At 44.2% G+C, this 18,441-nt stretch overlaps 3 protein-coding genes across 11 annotated transcripts; 2 read left to right on the forward strand and 1 right to left on the reverse strand.

The window, feature by feature from the left end:
- Nucleotides 1-1,450: 1,450 nt before the first annotated feature.
- On the forward strand, nucleotides 1,451-10,164 carry LOC120456336 (phospholipid-transporting ATPase IF). Of its 5 annotated transcripts, none has more exons than XM_039643110.1 (10): nucleotides 2,393-2,941; nucleotides 5,702-5,909; nucleotides 5,980-6,105; nucleotides 6,166-6,712; nucleotides 6,778-7,192; nucleotides 7,259-8,010; nucleotides 8,073-8,569; nucleotides 8,628-9,441; nucleotides 9,502-9,828; nucleotides 9,893-10,164. In XM_039643110.1, the coding sequence occupies exons 1-10, from the start codon at nucleotides 2,906-2,908 to the stop codon at nucleotides 10,104-10,106; spliced, it is 3,936 nt and encodes a 1,311-aa protein (XP_039499044.1). In that variant the 5' UTR covers nucleotides 2,393-2,905; the 3' UTR covers nucleotides 10,107-10,164. The 5 variants fall into 5 exon arrangements, with proteins under 5 accessions (XP_039499043.1, XP_039499042.1, XP_039499044.1 ...); XM_039643107.2 differs by lacking the exon at nucleotides 2,393-2,941 and adding an exon at nucleotides 4,138-5,091; XM_039643109.1 differs by lacking the exon at nucleotides 2,393-2,941 and adding an exon at nucleotides 1,451-1,655 and having other exon boundaries at nucleotides 6,778-8,010.
- A 580-nt stretch (nucleotides 10,165-10,744) lies between these two features.
- Nucleotides 10,745-13,055, forward strand: LOC120456107 (TNF receptor-associated factor 3). Of its 4 annotated transcripts, none has more exons than XM_039642718.1 (6): nucleotides 10,745-10,829; nucleotides 11,395-11,823; nucleotides 11,886-12,034; nucleotides 12,091-12,350; nucleotides 12,407-12,522; nucleotides 12,578-13,055. In XM_039642718.1, exons 2-6 carry the CDS (start codon nucleotides 11,470-11,472, stop codon nucleotides 12,884-12,886), a joined length of 1,188 nt encoding a protein of 395 aa, XP_039498652.1. In that variant the 5' UTR covers nucleotides 10,745-10,829; nucleotides 11,395-11,469; the 3' UTR covers nucleotides 12,887-13,055. The 4 variants fall into 4 exon arrangements, with proteins under 4 accessions (XP_039498652.1, XP_039498654.1, XP_039498651.1 ...); XM_039642720.1 differs by having other exon boundaries at nucleotides 10,802-10,820; XM_039642717.2 differs by lacking the exon at nucleotides 10,745-10,829 and adding an exon at nucleotides 10,844-11,323.
- Nucleotides 12,925-17,942, reverse strand: LOC120456106 (annexin B11). 2 transcript variants are annotated; one of them, XM_039642715.2, is made up of 8 exons: nucleotides 17,805-17,942; nucleotides 15,780-15,843; nucleotides 14,911-15,501; nucleotides 14,376-14,757; nucleotides 14,071-14,300; nucleotides 13,804-14,013; nucleotides 13,671-13,739; nucleotides 12,925-13,612 (listed from the first exon to the last, which is right to left on the reverse strand). In XM_039642715.2, exons 2-8 carry the CDS (start codon nucleotides 15,789-15,791, stop codon nucleotides 13,547-13,549), a joined length of 1,560 nt encoding a protein of 519 aa, XP_039498649.1. In that variant the 5' UTR covers nucleotides 15,792-15,843; nucleotides 17,805-17,942; the 3' UTR covers nucleotides 12,925-13,546. The 2 variants fall into 2 exon arrangements, with proteins under 2 accessions (XP_039498649.1, XP_039498650.1); XM_039642716.2 differs by lacking the exon at nucleotides 14,911-15,501 and having other exon boundaries at nucleotides 17,805-17,933.
- Between the last annotated feature and the right edge of the window lie 499 nt (nucleotides 17,943-18,441).

Consider the following 18,441-nt stretch of genomic DNA (forward strand, 5'->3'; position numbering starts at 1 on the left):
ATTTTAATATTGGCTGGCATGTCTTCCTTTAAACACGTCCAACTGCTGTTCAAGATTACTTCACAGCAATTGTGATAGCGCTTTCCCTTAACTGATTAATTCTATCGCCTGCCTAAAATTCGCATATCTAATCCAGCTGATATCGGTTTACATACTACGCTAATCACCGCTCTAATCAGCGAAGCACTTCGATTATGGCACTGCCACTTGGCGCTGTTTTTTAATAATAAATGAAGATCTTTGAGCTCTGGACTCCTTGCTCCCTACAAACCATAGACACGACTAGACGATATCCTCTAATAACTTATTGCTTTGTAATAGATTAAAAACTAACAACAAAAAGCTTTTGCTCAAGCTGAAATGGTTTACCTCCTCTGGCAAAACTAAAATACTTATAAACAATTTGAATTTTTCATTTATTGAAAGTCTATTCAAAATCAACAGGTCATCAGTAAATTTAAAATACACTTAAATATGACATTAATAGTAAGTTTTAACTGCAATGACAAGTGTTAAATTGGAAATATATTTGTAGCAATGAATATGTTTCAAATATTACTCATCCGCCATGTTGGCTCATTCTTAAGATACTATACCCATATACCTATGTTTACTATATAAAACATACTGTTTTCTAAGGTGTGATTGCAGCACGGCCTTAATAACTCCTCAGAAATGCAGCTTAAATCCAAAACGAAGCGTAGAAAGGAATTTTATGGCACTGATTCCTTTATTTTGATACACAATGCTAGAACCATTTGCGTATAGCTTACCTTTGACTCATCGCGTGGCCAGTGATAAGGTGATAAGGTCATGGGACATTCGCATTTCCACAGACAATGCAGACTTGTTAGGCGGGATGAGTGAGTCAAGGTGGAAGTTGCACGATTTCAGATAGGCTTGTCCGTAAGCCCCGAGGGATATGTGTTCGTTTCTGGAGTCCGCTCAATGCCGAGCGATAAGATATTGCTATCGACATTATCTCTTCGACGGATGGCAAACCCGCGGGCTTATTCGCTCGCGAGAGCGCCATGTGAAAGGGGCTACCAATAAAACAACAAAAAAAAACAAAAAATCAAAAAACAAAAATACAAATAAAAACAGCTAAGAGAGCAGCTCTGAGGATCGTAGGGGCCAGCATGGCGTTACCAACTATTGGAGAGTGCAATGCACTGGCTGCGAACTGGCTGCAAAGGGATATCTGAAAGTTGGTAAGACCCCGGTGCGATATGGGTACGGTATGGGTTTGGCTATGAGAATAAATATATACATTGTATGTGTATATGAATATGAATATGAATATACATACATGAACATGCATGGAAAGGTCCGTCAGGCTGTGAATATATGTACATATGTATGTATGGCGACTTTGTTAGTGGTATCGGTATCAACAATTCTTCGACAGTTTGCCGATTGATCAGTTTGCGCGTGGAAGGTCTCTCTTTCCTTTCGTTTCGGTCTACAATAATCTATATATATATATATATATATACATATATACAGTAGTCTATATATATGATATCTGTGATCCATAGCGATCTTATATATACTATTTCGCCCACTCAGCTCGCCGTTTGTTTACCCGTTTGTTTGGCTCGAGGACCTCGGAGCACTTCAAACTCTTCAAACTTATTTAAGTCACCAGAAACATGGTAGGTTTGCCCATCGCAGAGATATCACATAAAAACACACATCCTGGCATTCGTTTATTTTTACAATTCGCACAGCTTCATATGAATTTGGGTAACGTGTGTGTGGAAGATGAAGTTTTCAAAATATTCAAAACAAAGTTATTAAGTTTACAAAACTATTTGCAATACCAAAGACTTAATGCGCTAATTAAATTGTGAAATACGTGGTGGTAAAGCCATCTTTCTCCAGTGCATGTGGCCTTTGAAGTGATAAAGCTTTCTGATAAAATTACTCCCCCTCGAAATCCGTATCTCTTATCGCAATTTATGGACCCTAAAATGACGAGAAGATGTTGAGTTTGGCTAGAAGTTTACCTCGATCATGGTGACGAAAGGCTGCATTGTATATCCAACATACATACGAGTATGTACATATGTATATCTATTGCTCGGCGCTACAGTGAACCCAACCCAAGTGGGAAACATGCCATCCAATCCAAATGCCGCTCAAATGTACCCCGATTAGTCAGCTGAGGTGCTCGGCAGCTCAGATATACCCATAATCTTATCAGTTTTTTTTTTGGCAGTCTACACATAGGCGGCTAGATATGGGTGCGTTTCGCTGCTCCAGAGAGCTTCATACTGGCTGTATTCTCAAGAAGAGAACACTATCGCCATATACAACTGGCTGAGGATATGGATATGGGATGATGGACCCGCTACTCCGGCACGGATATCAGTTTGCCACACGGAGGCTCTATGCACGTGCACGTTGCTCGTTTGTGAACCCAAAAGCAAAAGACTCGAGTGCCAATGCATTCAGCCATCTGATAACTTAACAATTTTAACAAACATATAGTAACAATGCAACAATCATGGTAACTCGATGGAACACTACTAGGCCCACCTCCGAGAGGATTGGTCTATCCTGAACGCGAGAGTGTGCGAGGTTCGGCTTTTACAGAAACGAAACTGATCGGAAATACCTTACTCATCGGAATCTAGCAAAGAGATTACCTGGCTAGTCGGCTATTGGTTTCAAATAAAAAAAAAGAAAAAAGCGAAAAAAAAAAAAACTGTTATTACCGATAAGCAATACGACGAATTCGTGGTAACGAAGTATTTTAGAGAGATACAGAAATCGGTCAGTTTTAGTCAGTTATGCTATTGTTTCGCGTCGGTGTCACATTGTCCCCAAATTGCCAACGTTTGTATATGAACCTCGTGAGGATTTAGGCCCCAATCGCAGTGGATAAAATCAAGGCAACATCATGGGCAAGTTCTTCGAGAGACTTTTTCAGAAAAGGGTGAGTCCTCCGGCACTTTGGCACTCGATGTTGTGTAATATCGACAGGGAGAAACACAGTGAACATTGTTAAGGTTTTCTTGTGTGTCAGTTATGTGAGTGTGTCGCCATATCCATCAACAAATTTCTATATATTAGATAAGCGGCTATAAAGCAACGTCGTTTGTCGATATGTGAGTGAAAATGAGATAGCGTCGCTTAGATAAAGTGGGTGTTGAGTGTGTTGAAAATCCAGCGTCTTTCAAATTGCTTTTTAATCTACCCCAATGGTTGGTTTTTCAAATTATATTTGGGTTATACCCTTTTTGAAGCCAACTGATCGACTTTTATGGTCATCGTGTGAGTCATTCTTCAGTGCACAGAAATTACGTATACGACGTGTTGGCTTTGCGCTGTTATATTATTTAAACAATTTATGGGAAAGCTTACGCTTTTCGGAATAAGAATCTCGAAAAATGCCCATTTTTAATTGCTCAAGGGAGTATTTGAAAACTGTTTGGCAAAACTTAATGGAAAACTACCAAGTTTAGCAAGGGAATACGTAAAAGTGAGGTGATTGTGAATTAAAATGGGGTTTGTTTTGAAATAAAAAAGACTTTATCAGTGCTTACGTACTACATTTACTCATTTTGTAATCTATCATCATTACGCTTTTCAATAGAACTCATTTTTATTGCCTTTAAAGATAAACAATGGCTTTCGAGTACCTAACAAGCACATAAAGCTATGTTTTCTAAAAATGAACTTGCTTTTGTAATAATGCATAAGTTGAGTAAAAGTTAGTTAATGAGAAAGTCAGTGCAAGATCTTAAGCAATTGAATTTGATGAGATTTGATTTGAGTGGGACGTCATCGAATTGACAATACGCCAAATTAACTATGCACTTTGAACCTATTAGTTGCCGAATGTGTGAATGTCTGAATGCCTGAGTGCCTGAGTGCCTGAATTTCATCGTGTGTCGGTACATCGCAAACTTGAACTGGCGACGTCAATAAGTTTTCGAGCTTTTTATTGGATGCCCGAAGCTGAATGTGAAGCTGCGCCAGTACGACCGATATTTGAAGCTGTGAATGGGAATCGGAATGGGAATGACTATGGCTATGGGTATGGGTATGGGTATAGGTATAGGTATGGCATCCGAATAGCCATAGAAATGCAGATCGAATTCTCAGTGTGAGAACGGCTTTGCACTGGCGCACATCAAGCGGCTCTCTCGCGATCCACTAGTTTTTAGACTACACATAGAATGTATATCGAAAGGACATTGAATGTTGTGATATAGTGAATAGATACGCAGTGTGTGTGTGATGTACAAGTGGAGTGGATATTCTAGATATTATCTTTGTAAATTCGTATGCAAATACGCACTGATATAAAGTACAAAGCTATCAAATACAAAATCAATGTGTATAACTACATATGTGGATTCAATGGTCGTGGACGTGCACCATAGAACTGTTCAATTGAAGTGTTAAAATTGCCCACTTAACATCGTTTTAAGGTTATACACTTAAGTGTGCTGAGAAAAAGTCGATAAATATACAAATGGGTGTATGTGCATTAGGGTGGACCGTAACGTTATTGGCCACTTGGCACAGTGTTTAGACTCCACTTCGCTTTCAACATTCTAACATATCTAGTTAGATAGTTAGATTTGTGAAAAAAAAGCACCCATAAATACGTACATCATAGAGGTCCGCTCCATTGTGCATACAAGAGCTATGTGCGATCGAATGTCGATGAATAAACAATAATTAACAATAGCCAAATAGCGAGTGAGCGCATAAACAAGCAGGTGTTTGAAAATGTGATTGCCCCAAAACACGAGAATTGTCGTATGCAATAAAAACAAAATAAAAAAACAAGAGAAAACAAGAAAAAGGAACAACTATTTTCCCTCATCCGGAAAAATCAGAGCTACCGGCGTGAGTCTGAGGCAAAAGCTTGGTGAGCGATGATCGGGCGCGTCAGTGGTCACACCGCTGCCAAATGCGCCAGTCCTAGAATGAGGAACCATGAATCTCTTTGGCCATGACCATCTGAGCGGATTTCGACGCATTGATCGGCTAGGAGACCACCACCGCCAGACACCGTGGGCCGATCAGGAATCCTTTCATCTCAAGGACGCCTTTCTATGGAATTGGCATAAGGTGTGTGTGTGGTTAATGGAACGAATACCCTAAAAAATGGGACTTTCCCATTACTTATTGGTCACTATTTCAAGAAAGTCAGCCGTTGGAACTATCAGTTTTGAGTTTAATTCAGCGATTCTTTGCTATAAGATTACATCTGGCTTATGTGGCGTATGCGTGATATTTACTTAAGTTGCTAGGCGATTGCGCAAGCTCTTCACCAACAAAGTACATAGTATAATGCTGTCATTTTTGCTCTTTTGTTGCTAAAGTTGTTAAAGTTTATCCCTGAAAGATTTGATATTCTGAGCATCTCTTCAAATTACAATTTAATAGAAAATTCGGTTAGTTAGCCGCTTTTCTATCGATCTTTTTAACTGTAGCTTGCTGTATAAACAACTTGATGGACATTTTTCTGCCGGAATAAGTTAATTAATCTTAATAATAAACATTTTAAGGAATTCGACAATCAATGCCATCAGGCAGTGGCCAAAAATGGGCGCTGATTCATTGGCAAAACTCATAAATACTCCGATAATTCGAGTTCTTATCTCTAGAGGTCTACCATTTGTTGTTCCGATGGAACAATTATTCCTTGTCATTTATTTATTTATTAATTATATTCCAGGGCTCCAGAGTTAGTACAGCAAATGATTGGCTGCAAATACAAATCGGTGGCCCGCAGGATGTGAAAAAGAAAAGGCCAAAGGGCCAGAATCGCATCAAGTCCACCAAATACACACTTATCACATTCCTGCCACAAAATCTACTGGAGCAATTTCGCCGCATTGCGAATTTCTACTTCCTGGTGATGACAATTATATCACTTTTAATTGGTAAATAATACAACAAGTTTATATTACACTATTTCTTATATATATCTATTTCATTTTTATTTCATTTCAGATAGTCCAGTGTCGCCGATGACCTCACTTTTACCTCTAGTATTTGTAATTGCTGTGACCGCTGCTAAGCAAGGATATGAAGATATCCTGCGATATAGAACTGATAACGTGGTCAATTCTTCGCCAGGTGGGTGAAAAAATAAACTATGATAATACGAATTAATTAATATATTCCTTAACACTTTAGTTACTGTCATCCGCGATGGCAAGGAGGCGATAATCAAGTCGCAGGACGTGATACCCGGCGAACTGATCGTCGTGGAGCGAGACTGTGATGTGCCATGCGATCTGGTGCTGCTGCGTTCCACCGATCCGCATGGCAAGTGCTTCATCACCACGGCGAACCTGGATGGGGAGTCCAATCTGAAGACGCTGATGGTGCCGCGTGATCTGCCCACCGTCGATCTGCCGGAGATGCACAAGCTGGGCATGATCGAGTGCGAGAGTCCCACCACCGATTTGTATAGCTTCAATGGCAAGATCGAGCTGAAGGGCGGCGATGGCCGTGTGCTGCCCCTGTCCGCCGAGAATGTCCTGCTCCGCGGATCGCGGGTGAAGAACACGGAGTGCGTCATCGGTTGCGCCGTCTACACGGGCATGATCTCCAAGCTGCAGCTGAACAGCCGGCTCACCCGGAACAAGAACGCCTCCAGCGAGACGTACATCAATCGCTTCCTGATCGTCATTCTACTCGCCCTGATCGCCATCGTCACCCTGCTGTACTTCCTCAAGAGGTGAGTTCATACTCCTAAATGCATACTCGTAAATTGATTAAATAAACAATCTATTTAATATACAGGTACAACGAACTATTTGTGATACCCAAGCTGACCTATCTGGGGGATGCGACGGATAGCTACAGTGTGAAGCAGTTCCTGCAGGACTACCTGTCATTCCTCATCCTCTTCAACTACCTGATACCCATCTCCCTCTACGTGACCATCGAGCTGCAGCGCGTCATCGGCAGCTGGTTCATGGAGTGGGACCTTGAGCTCTACGAGAATGAGACCGATCAGCCGTGCGTGGTCAACACCTCCAATCTGAACGAGGAGCTGGGCCAGATCAATATACTGTTCTCGGATAAGACGGGCACGCTGACCAAGAACGAGATGAACTTTCAGCAGTGCTCCATAAATGGCAGCAAGTTCCACTTCAAGAAGACGCGGCTGGAGGATGAGGAGACCAAGGCGCTTCTGGACATCAATAGGTTTTCCGTAAGTCTTTTTTCACACCCTATAATTTCGATGCCTTTTCTAAATGTGACCAATGACACCTTGCAGGCCAGTCAGCGTGTGTTCTTCCAGGCCCTGTCCATATGCCACACTGTTCAGGTCGCCTCCGGATCTCTGGAGGAGGCGGATGCGGGCACAGCCAAGCGTGAGCCGGTGACGGCCATCAAGTCGGGTCCGCCGGAGATGTACTCCATTTCGGACATCACCGAGGAGAGCCACAATGCTAGTCAGCAGAGCGAGCTAAATGTGAGCCACACCATCGATAATTCGGTGTCGGCGCATCCCAATGGCGTCGGTTCAACGATCACTTCATCCGATGTTAATCCCCTGTTGGTTTCCGACGACGGCTATGGCGTGGAGCGTCGCAAGCGTCCGGTGGTGGTCAAGAGGAGTCCCAACTTTGCGCGCTCCAATCGGATGCACAATGCTGCCGCCAGCGACCAGAATGTCAGCCAAACGGACCTGAATGTGGCCACCAACGGTGTGGCGGATGCCACACCCAACTTTCGACCCATTTCGCTGCAATTCCGACGCTCCACCTCGGAGAAGGATCTGCAGCAGTCGTGGGAAGCGCCCAATGGCCAGGCGCCGGGTCACCGAAGGGCCCACTCCTATGGCGCACCCAATGCCTACCTCACCAGCCCGGTCACCGCCAGCACTCCGCCCGCCAGCGTGCTCTTCCGCTCACCGAGCACCACCTCCCGGGAATCCTACGCAGCGCCCACCTTCACCCGACAGCCCACCATTCTGGTGCGGGCTGAATCCCAGCGCCGGAAGAACGAAATCCGTGAATTTATCTTGTAAGTGAACTTAGGCAAATCATTGGGGAAGCATCCTAATTCCTCACCATCCCTTTCCGCAGCACCTTGGACTATCAGGCGTCCAGTCCGGATGAGAAGGCCTTGGTGGAGGCGTGTGCCAACTTGGGCATGGTCTACACCGGCGACGATGACGAGACACTCCGTGTGCGCATTGTACCGCCGCACATGGACTACAAGCGACCGTTTGGGAAGCCCAAGGAAGAGACCTTCCAGCGGCTCCATGTGCTGGAGTTCACGTCGGATCGCAAGCGCATGAGCGTGATTGTCCGGGATACGGAGGGCAGGCGATGGATCTACACCAAGGGTGCCGAGAGCTATGTCTTTCCACTGTGCGCCAACAGCTCAGCGGATCTGGTCACGAAGACGGATGCGCACATCAGTGATTTCGCTCGACTGGGATTACGTACACTGGCCATTGCCAGGCGGCTGATTGGCGAGGAGGAGTACCAGGACTTCCTCGTGGAGCTGGCACAGGCGAACAGCTCCCTCGAGAATCGAAAGCAGCTCAGCGAGGAGTGTTATGCCAAAATCGAAAGCAGTGAGTATTAGTGCTTAGCTTTCAAAGACAACTTATTTAATTTGCGTTTCTTGCAAAGATCTGGATTTGCTGGGTGCGACAGCGGTGGAGGATGCCCTGCAGGACGACGTGGCCGATACGTTGGTGTCCCTGCAGGCGGCTGGCATTAAGATCTGGGTGCTAACGGGCGACAAGGTGGAGACGGCTCTGAATATAGCCCTATCCTGTGGGCACATACCACCCGATGCCAAGAAGTACTTCATTGTGGACTGCAAGAACAGGGAGGAGATGCTGCTGCACCTGAACGCCCTGGACCGTGAGATCATCTTCGGGATTGGCCAGCAGTGCGCCCTCCTCATCGACGGCAAGAGTTTGGGCGTGGCCTTGGCCGAGGCCAGCTCGGAGTTCCGGGATGTGGCTGTCAAGTGTACGGCGGTGCTGTGCTGCCGCCTCAGTCCGCTGCAGAAGAGCGAGGTGGTGTCACTGATCAAGTCCTCCAATGAGAACTACAATACGGCCTCCATTGGCGATGGCGCCAATGATGTGTCCATGATCCAGGAGGCCCATGTGGGCATTGGCATCATGGGACGCGAGGGCAGACAGGCGGCGAGATGCGCGGACTTTGCCTTTGCCAAGTTTTGCATGCTCAAGCGACTGCTCCTCGTCCATGGACACTATCACAGTGTCCGATTGTCGCTGCTGGTGCTGTACTTCTTCTACAAGAACATCGTCTTCATGGGCATCATGTTCCTGTTCCAGTTCCACACACTGTTCTCCTCGTCCTCCGTCTACGATTCGCTGTTCCTCACCCTGTACAATGTGATATACACCTCGCTGCCCATTCTGTTCATCGCCATCTCCGAGAAGCCATACACCGAGGAGAAGTTGATGAGGTAACCATGGCTCTGCTATATATCTTAAACTAAAACTAAACTAGAACAACTTGATTATAGAACACCACAGCTGTACAAGAAGAACACGGACAACAAGCAACTCCACTGGCCGTACTTCCTCATGTGGGTGCTGTTTGCCATCTACCACAGCGTCATCATATTCTACTTCGCCTTCTGCCTCTTCTCCTACAACAACGTGATCCTGAACTATGGCCAGACGGTGGCCTTCTCCTGCTTCGGCACCCTGCTCATGTGGACGGTGGTGGTGGTCGTCAATCTCAAGCTGTGGCTCGAGTCCATGTACCTGTCCTTCTGGTACATCTTCACCATTATCATATCCATTGTGGGCTTCATAGTCACAACGGTTATCTACAACGTAATCAATCTGTAAGCTTCAAATGTTCCCATTTCACATTTATTATGATCTAATATGGAATCTTTGATATTCCAGGGACTATGACACGGACATCTACTGGGCGTACAACAATCTGTTGGCCTCACTGCCCGTCTGGCTGTGGATCACATTGACCTGTGTGGCCTGCCTGGTGCCCGACTATACCATCCGAATGCTCCAGCGGGCGCTCAACATCAAGAGTTTCAGCATTTTTCCCGGAAAACAACGACAACTTAAGATGCGCCAAAAGTTCGAGTCCACATACTTGTAATCGACCAAGCGATAGGCTATAGTTTTTATACCCCTAATTTATTTATTTCCCTATGTATACACTCTTTTTTTTTGTTAGATAAACAAATTTTTTGTTGAAACTTGCTTATTGTTTGATTTCTGGCCACCTCAGAGGCAGGAAACTATCTCAATATTCCTAAAAACAGAACCTTGAAACCGTATGCTATCAACTGGAAGTACAACATGTTATGCTGATAACATTTTTATCATAATCTCGGCGACTTATTGAGGGCAAGTGCAACTACACTGGGAAAAATAGTTCGTTTTCAAGTATGCAATCGATAAATACGATTGAATGAATCCAAATTCATGTGGCATGTGGTTATACCTAACTTTTGTAATATTGCCCCAGTTTTGATGCCATAAAGTAGGGCGAGCCCAATCTACGTAGGGCACCTGTTGCCCTCCTCCATACCCAGTGCCACGCCCACGCCCAGTCCCGCCCATCTCATGGTTATGTGGCTGATGGCGTCGTTACCATTTTCATAGCTGCTGCAATACTGAAACTTTTGATTGTGTGTCCGTTTTTCATTGATAATGATATCTGCCTCGCATTCCGAATATGTTTGCACAATGGGAGATATGAGCATTTCGCAGGTACATATACGCATATAGGCATATAGGAATATAGTCGCATTCGCTGCGAGATCTGGTGACGGTTGAACGATTTCAGTGGACAGTGGATCCTCAGGTGGTGCGCCAAGTTAGTAGTGGTCAATAGGAGTGCCGGTCGGTGGCTCTCGCATTTCGAAATAGAAGTAATCACACCAAATGGCAGTGCTATCAGCTCGAGGTTGTCGTATAGATTCCATGGACGCCCTAATGCTAACACATGTGCAAAGCTATATCTAAGCCACGTCTGTGTGTGCTGTGTGTGTGCTGTGTGTGTGATGTGTGCTGTGTGTGCCGCGTATGACTATGCCGCAGGAAATTCTTAATCATTTTCGGCTGAGTTTAGTGTGCATAGGGCGGAACTTGTAGCGCCAGAAAATTCGCTGATCCAAAGTTGGATTTTTCTACCTTCTGGCCCGATTTCGTTTTCCATTCAATACAATGTCACTGACCAAGTCGTCGTCGAGAAGAGACCTAAGTGAGCAGAATCAGAACGGAAGTCAGCCCAAATCGACGACCATAGTCAAGTATGAGAAGTCCTCGTGCCTCTTCTGCAACGAATGGTTCGATGCCCAGACATTCACGGTTATAATCGCCCAACTTATGAGTTCACCTTTGATTACTATTACATTACTCCCCTTTGGATGCGACTGCAGGAACACCTGATCCACTGCGGCCAGGTGCTGGAGGAGTGTCCCAACGGCTGTCAGGCCTTCATCCCACGCATACGGATGCGATCCCATCTGAAGGAGTGTCCCCGCAATCAGCACAATTTGAGCAGCCAGCAGCGGATGAGTGTCAGCATGGATCGCCTGGATCGGCAGTCGGATCAGCGTCTCCTGGTCATCGAACAGGACGTGGGCACCATTCGTTCCGTTCTCAACGAGGAGATACGACAGCGTCTGCACCTCATCACCGATGTGGGCAACATACGGAAGCAGAACCAGGTCGTCGAGGATTGGACCCGGGAAACCGAGAAGGCGATGGACGAACTGCGTCTCCAGATGGAGGAGGAAACCAGCCGCAAGGCCTTTGCCATCGAACAGAACCAGCTGGATGTCCAGTACTGCTGCGATATCACACAGGTGAGCTAATGCTACTTACATTTTCATATATCTACACTTTAACATACATATATGCATCGTAGTCGTTGAAGGAGCAAGTGGAGTCCAGGCTGGATGAGGCCACCAAGCTGGTGAACCAGCTCTCGGCGGACGTGACCTATCACCAGAATCAGCTGAACGACAACATCCTGAAGCTGGAGGAGCTGATCTTTGAAAACGAGCGGCTCAATCGGTAAGTGCCAGCTACTCAAATATAACTATGAGATTCTAAATCCTTCAAATCCTTAGGGAAAAGTTCTTTCAGATCGAGGAATTTCTGCAGCAGATCAATGAGGACATCAAAACCAAACTGGGCAATAGTGACTATGTGACTTCCAAGCAGGCCACGCTGGACTACGAAGTGAAGAATGTAAAAAACATTGTGTGCGAAACGGAGGAGCGTTGCGATAAGTTGGATAGAGCTCTGCATCAGACCATGCAGAATATATCCGATTTGGAGACCCAAATGGCCATGCAGCAGCGGATTGCCAGTGTGCAGAATATAAGGGGTATGTTTTGATTTAATATAGTAATTGAAATTGAAATATAATGCCACGCTTTGCAGGACACTTGATTTGGCGCATCAAGGACTACTCGAAGAAACTGGAAGAGTCCAAGCAGTACGACACCATACTCCACAGCGCCATGTTCTCCAACAAAGCCTTTGGCTACGCTCTACGGGTGAGTTGAGATCGCATCTTGATTGGACACACGATTTATACATATGCCTCACCAGCTGGACATCTACTTGAATGGCAAGGGCACGTGGAAGGGCAGGAACATGATCGCCTGCTTGAACGTTCTATCGGGGGAGTACGATCCACTTTTGGCATGGCCCTGCCGCCTCCAGGCCGAGATCATCATCCGGGATCAGTGCTCGAATGCGGCAGATGCCGAGGATTATGTGAAGACCATCTTTGTGCGCAAGAAGAGCGATGACTTTATCCAGAGCAACCAGTACTTTCATATACCCCACAAGGTGATCACCAGTCGCAACTATCTTCGCAACGATTCCATGTTCATCGAGGTACGAGTTCTCAAATAAAACCCAGGATCGATCGATAAGGAAAAATGCCATTGATGATTGCCACAAACATGTATCATAATTTATTCCATTGAGAGCGAACTAGAAGTTAAAAACCCGCTTACAAGCACGAGTATGTGTATATAGTGTATAAGTGAATACAAAACGATTCATCGATTCAATATGCGTATATTGTAGTGTATGTCATTGCAGTTTTAAATGCTTTTTTTCGAAGTAGGCAATATAGTCACATTGAGGCACTGTCGAGACGAAGTCGGTAGGTAGAAAGCATAGCTTTAATTGCAACATTTTCGGGTTTACTTGGTAAAATATAAGCTAATCTTTTGGTTCTTTCGATTTAAAATAATTAACAAGTGTTTTTCCGCGAGGAACTTCCATAATATTTGTCTTTTCGAACGCGTTTAAATACAAAGGTCTTTTAATAAACGACGGTAGTTTTCCATGTTCATTTCGTTTAAGAGGTATCAAATGTCTGATCCCGTTCAGGTATTACTTGCGAGCACTTATAGTCTACGTTGTGGGTCATAATTGTCTGGCTCCGTTGGCGTGTGTGTTGTATGTATGTAAATGAACGAATACATAAAAGAGATAATACATATTCGAATAATTGATTTCACGTCGGATTTGGTTTGAATAATACATATATATATGCGGAGATTCTTAAGAGGAGCGCTGTTCACCCACCAGGGCGTAAAGGGCGTGCTTGTAGTGGCCCGAAGTATCGCCCTGCAAGAAAGGTTTCAAATGATTATAGACATCTCAAAAGGAATGGCATACACCTTACCTTGATCCAGCTCTTGAGGGACTTGCCGTACAGACGTTCGAAGGCCGCCTTAATGTCCGTCATGTCAATCTAAAAGAAGTTGCAAAAACTTAGCGACGTTCAACTTGAATAATGGTTATATAGATGTGCCTACCTCGCTGCGCGTGATGATCACACGGATCAACTGGGTGTCATTGGTGCCGATTCCGGCCATCGCCTTGTGCAGACGCGAAGCAAAGTATTCGGCCTTGTTGGTGACGCACTTGTAGATGGCAATCAGGCCCTCCATCACATCGCCGGAGAACTCCTTCTTGACGGCCTTCTCCAGCGAGTGGCCAGTCATGCCCTCGTACTCTTGGAATATCTGCGAATTGGTAGGATTAAGTTGGCGTTTCAATTACTCAAGTATCGAGCAGCATACCAGTTTCAATTGTTGGTAGTTCCTCTGGCAGAGGATCATGTTGAACATGCTCTCATCGGTGCCGACGCGCAGTTCTCCAGCTTTCAGCAGCTCCCTGGCATCGTTCTTGGCCGCCATGGGATCCACGCGACCACTCTCGTCCCGCGCCGCCGTGCACAACGAGGTGAGCAGCCGCTTGAAGTTGCCCGACGTCTCCGACTTCAGTTCAGACTCCAAATGGGCGCCGTACACTGTGCACAAAGTTGGCAAATCAAAATCATCATTAGCATAGTGAAAAAAGGGATAAGGCAAATAGGTGAACCAACATCGTAAGTACTGGTTTTTGATCGTATTGATCTCCATGTTGGACAGCGTGCAGAGGATCTCGATGAGGACCTCCTCGTCGGTGCCCAGGCCAGCCATGGCGTCGTTTAGCTCGGCGCAGTAGTAGTCCACGATGGGACGCAGCAGGCCGACGAGGAGCTTTTCAAAGTTGCCGCTCGTCTCCGACTTGATGTCCTCGATGAGGTCCTTGCCAAAGTGGGTCTTGAACTGGCGCTGGATCTCCTGGCGCTGCTCGTTCGTTCGCCGACAGATGATGTTAATCAGGGCATCCTCGTCCGTTCCAAAGCCCTTCATTGCCTTGCGCAAGTCGTGAGCATCCTTGACGGCATCGAAGCCGGCGGCCGGCACCACAGTGGGAGTTCCCTGGAAAGAACAATCAAAGATCATTCAATATAAGCTCTAATCTCATGGGTATGATGAACATGTTATTTTTAGACCCGCCCCGAAACAAATTCTACTGAGGATGTGTGGGAGTGTGGTTGGTGTGGACATGAGTCCAAATATTTGATGACCAACCTCTCTGTGAGCTGGGAGTGACCGATGCGCGTACAACTGACCATTCCCATGTCCCTGTCCATGCCCATAGCCCTGCCCATGTCCATGCCCATATCCATGCCCATGTTCATGTCCATGTCCTGGCCCATGTCCGTGCCCATGTCCATGTCCATGTCCTGGCCCATGTCCATGTTCATGTCCATGTCCATGTCCTTGTACTTGTCCGTTTCCGTAGCCATAGCCCGCATCATATCCACGATCCGTGGGATAGGGACTGTTCGCAACCGGTGGCTGCTGGTAATGATTGTGCGATGGAGGAGCGTATTGTGCCGGGTAAGGATTCGAGGTGGGATAGGGTGGATAGGATGGGGCGGCGGACGGGTACGGTGCCGACATGGGTGGATACGGAGCAGGAGCTCCGCCTTGATATTGCTGATGCTGCTGAGGATGCATATGGGGCGATGGCTGTGAGTGCGGGTGTGGGTGTGGCTGGGAGGGTGGTGGGTATGGCGAGTTCTGCTGCGTCGGTGGCACCCAACCAGCTCCAAAGGGCGCCCGTGGTGGCTCGTGGTGGTTAGTGGAGGTAGGGGGGTGCGATGGCATTCCAGAACCCTACAAAAGTCAGAAAATGTACATTTCAAGTTGCCTCCATGGAGCTGTTTAAACACAGAAGTCACACAAATGACATCCATCGCCAAGAAAAATAAATCAGACTAAAAGCGAACTCATGCAAAATAATCATTACAATTTTGTAACAAAAGGGATGTTATACAAAATTTTTATAAAATATATGGTGAATATAATATGATATTAAATAAAAAGAAGCACTTATTAATATTATGTGTGTTGCTTTCATAACTAAAATCTACAGGATGTGTTTCAAAACTTACGAAGGGATACATTTTGATGGGAGATTCTATTCTGTGGATAATTTCCGGTGATTGAGATTCAGTACTGGAAAAGAATAAAACAGGAATAATGGGTTTCATTAAATTGAAAATATTTACACACATGCACATGTACATGTATAGTTTAAATATTTAATCAGCTGTCATGATCAACACGCTTATTTGGATACCATACACATGGGAATATGCTAAAGATTGGGGCTCATAAAAATAAAAAAAAATACAAGAAAAAAAGTCTACTAGCGGCTATGAACCGAAACTTTAGATTACACTGCGCAACACAACGTGCTAATGAACAAACCAAACTTCAAGTTCTACTTTTCTAACTTTTATACATATTTGTATACTTTGAAATCCCATCAAATGGGTTCGACTTATCGAGAGTTATTTGTTGATTGCTTTTGTGGATAAGAACAGTTTTATAATTTGAGCGGGAACTTTGAAACTAATATACTGATATCAATGGCCATGTGAGGCCTCTCTGAAATATGCAAATGCGATCCAATGGAAAATTTAAGTTCATCAAGTTTCTGCCCATCCAATAAACTTATTAAACTCAGCGATAATAAACCGTCCCTAAAGACCTCATAATGGTCCCAATGAAATGTCGCCAAAGTAGACTTTCGCCACATTTATGTATGTATGTATGCTACACCCATTTCTGGCTCACAACTCACTGCATACATTCATATGTATATATAAAGTTTGGGTTTTCCCTTTTACCTACACATATTATATATGCACAATATAGCTGCGGGTCATGCGTGTTACTTGTAATTCGTAATTTTTTGCTTCAGACAGTGGGACGCCGCCTGACTTAATGGGAACGAGAACAAATGTTAGGCCTGAATATATTATATAAATACGATTATATTTGCACAATGCCTTTTGTAAAACCTTTTTTGAAAACTTTTTAATTGGTAAATACAAACAATTCATATACGATGTGTTCAGGAATGCTACGTAAGTCTACCACTTGGTAAATATTTAACCAAAAAGCTCGATTTCTTTGGACAAAATTTCACAATGGCTCCTCGCAGCGCAAATAATCAGAACAATGATTTCTGCGGTCCATTAACAACGAAAAGGGCTTTTTCCATGGCAACAGAACATTTTTGCTCACTTCGAGATGATTCATCTTACACTCAAACCCACGTCAACAAAGTTTACCTCTGCGCATATATAAAGGCATATCTATGTATAATAATTGAGTCATGCTTTAACAAATGAATCAGGCGAAAAGTTTCCTGCGAATTTTCGAGCCGAAACGCTTAACATTCACGAAATACAATTTTAGAAAAGCCTTCTTTTTCTATTTATTGTTGTACATTTCAACTTTAACTTTCTTTCTTTTGTTATCCTTTTTGCACCTTAAATTCTAAGGTAAATTAATTTAAATTTAGGAAATGCCTCTCTGACTCGAAAATGCCTTTGCAATGATCAAGATTCCGGAAAAAACTATGAGGTTGATCGCTTTCACTTTAGTACAACCTATTAAAAGCGCACATGAAGATTGGCATTTTGGCATAAATGTGGACCTTATGTGCACACTCCTACATAATTAGATACATGTGTGTGTAAGTGGGTTTCCTATTGTGTATCATAATTTATTAGATGGTAATTATTTACTAGCAAGGTCGCAATCAACAGATGGGTAAGACGCACACAAGTGCAACACATCAACACGTGTCAGTGCCGGTTTGCGTGTGTGTGCGTGTGCATGTGTGGGTAGTTGCATTTTGAGATACAATTGTATCTTAGTATCTGAAGATACCAAACGAATGTTTCTATTACTGGTTACCCCGCTGTCAGTCGTACGATATATATATTTTTGCTCGGTAGATACACACACACAGGCACACAAATACGTTTGTCTTGGAGAATATTTGGGAACAGAGTCTTAAAGTTAAGATTTCACAAGTCTACGGTCCAGTTAATGGCTATAAGAACACGCATGCTGCGAGGTAAACGAGTACACACAAAAAAAAATATAATGCTTTTAATTACTTTAAGTATCTGAAAACGCGATGTTAGCACTCTGCGGGTATTTTGTAATGCCGAGGCGAATTTATCAACTGACTTACCGCCAGGGCGGGACAACTACCTGTTGTTACTTTGATTACTCGATTCTAGTCGATAGGCGTGCCGTTTTGAAATCGGATTATCGGTGGTTATCGAATAGCCGGTGTAGTCACATCTTTATTGCTGCTCTACGTTATGTGTAACGCTTAGTTTATTACTTAGTTAAGCACTCACACTTTAAGCTTAATGAATTCAGATACAAATTTAATAGTAACAATTAATTAAATTATTAATTACATCTTGAGAAGAGGTTAACTTGATATCATAGATTTTTGTTAACTTTTACTAAAATACTTAATTTTCCAATAAGAAAACTAAAGAAATTTAAACTACACTACAGTTCACACTAAGGTATATAACTTCAGTAGTAAATAACTTGTTTATAACTTTTAAGTACAGGTTTTTATAATTTTATTTTGAAAAACTATATCGCCGCGAAGCAAAAAGTCGAAAACATCGAATAGTCGAATGGAAAATGCCTTTTTCGATGTCTATTTCCCAGTGTGACCAGACCCTCGGCCGCAAAGAAACACCGCCCTACATGGACGAGAGTGACCGCGTC

Source organism: Drosophila santomea, chromosome X, assembly GCF_016746245.2.
Source record: "Drosophila santomea strain STO CAGO 1482 chromosome X, Prin_Dsan_1.1, whole genome shotgun sequence".
NCBI lineage: Eukaryota > Metazoa > Arthropoda > Insecta > Diptera > Drosophilidae > Drosophila > Drosophila santomea.

Bases quoted from the DNA above. Each gene is read 5' to 3' on its own strand.
- LOC120456106 (XM_039642715.2), bottom strand. The intron at 14,301-14,375 runs GTTGGTTCACCT...CTTTGTGCACAG, and splicing joins CAAAAACCAGTACTTACGAT to TGTACGGCGCCCATTTGGAG. The intron at 13,613-13,670 runs GTAAGGTGTATG...CCTTTCTTGCAG, and splicing joins CCCTCAAGAGCTGGATCAAG to GGCGATACTTCGGGCCACTA.
- LOC120456107 (XM_039642717.2), top strand. From the start codon at position 11,180: ATGTCACTGACCAAGTCGTCGTCGAGAAGAGACCTAAGTGAGCAGAAT. The intron at 12,035-12,090 runs GTAAGTGCCAGC...TCAAATCCTTAG, and splicing joins GAAAACGAGCGGCTCAATCG to GGAAAAGTTCTTTCAGATCG. The intron at 12,523-12,577 runs GTGAGTTGAGAT...ATGCCTCACCAG, and splicing joins CCTTTGGCTACGCTCTACGG to CTGGACATCTACTTGAATGG.
- LOC120456336 (XM_039643106.2), top strand. From the start codon at position 4,957: ATGAATCTCTTTGGCCATGACCATCTGAGCGGATTTCGACGCATTGAT. The intron at 5,910-5,979 runs GTAAATAATACA...ATTTCATTTCAG, and splicing joins AATTATATCACTTTTAATTG to ATAGTCCAGTGTCGCCGATG. The intron at 6,713-6,777 runs GTGAGTTCATAC...TTTAATATACAG, and splicing joins CTGCTGTACTTCCTCAAGAG to GTACAACGAACTATTTGTGA.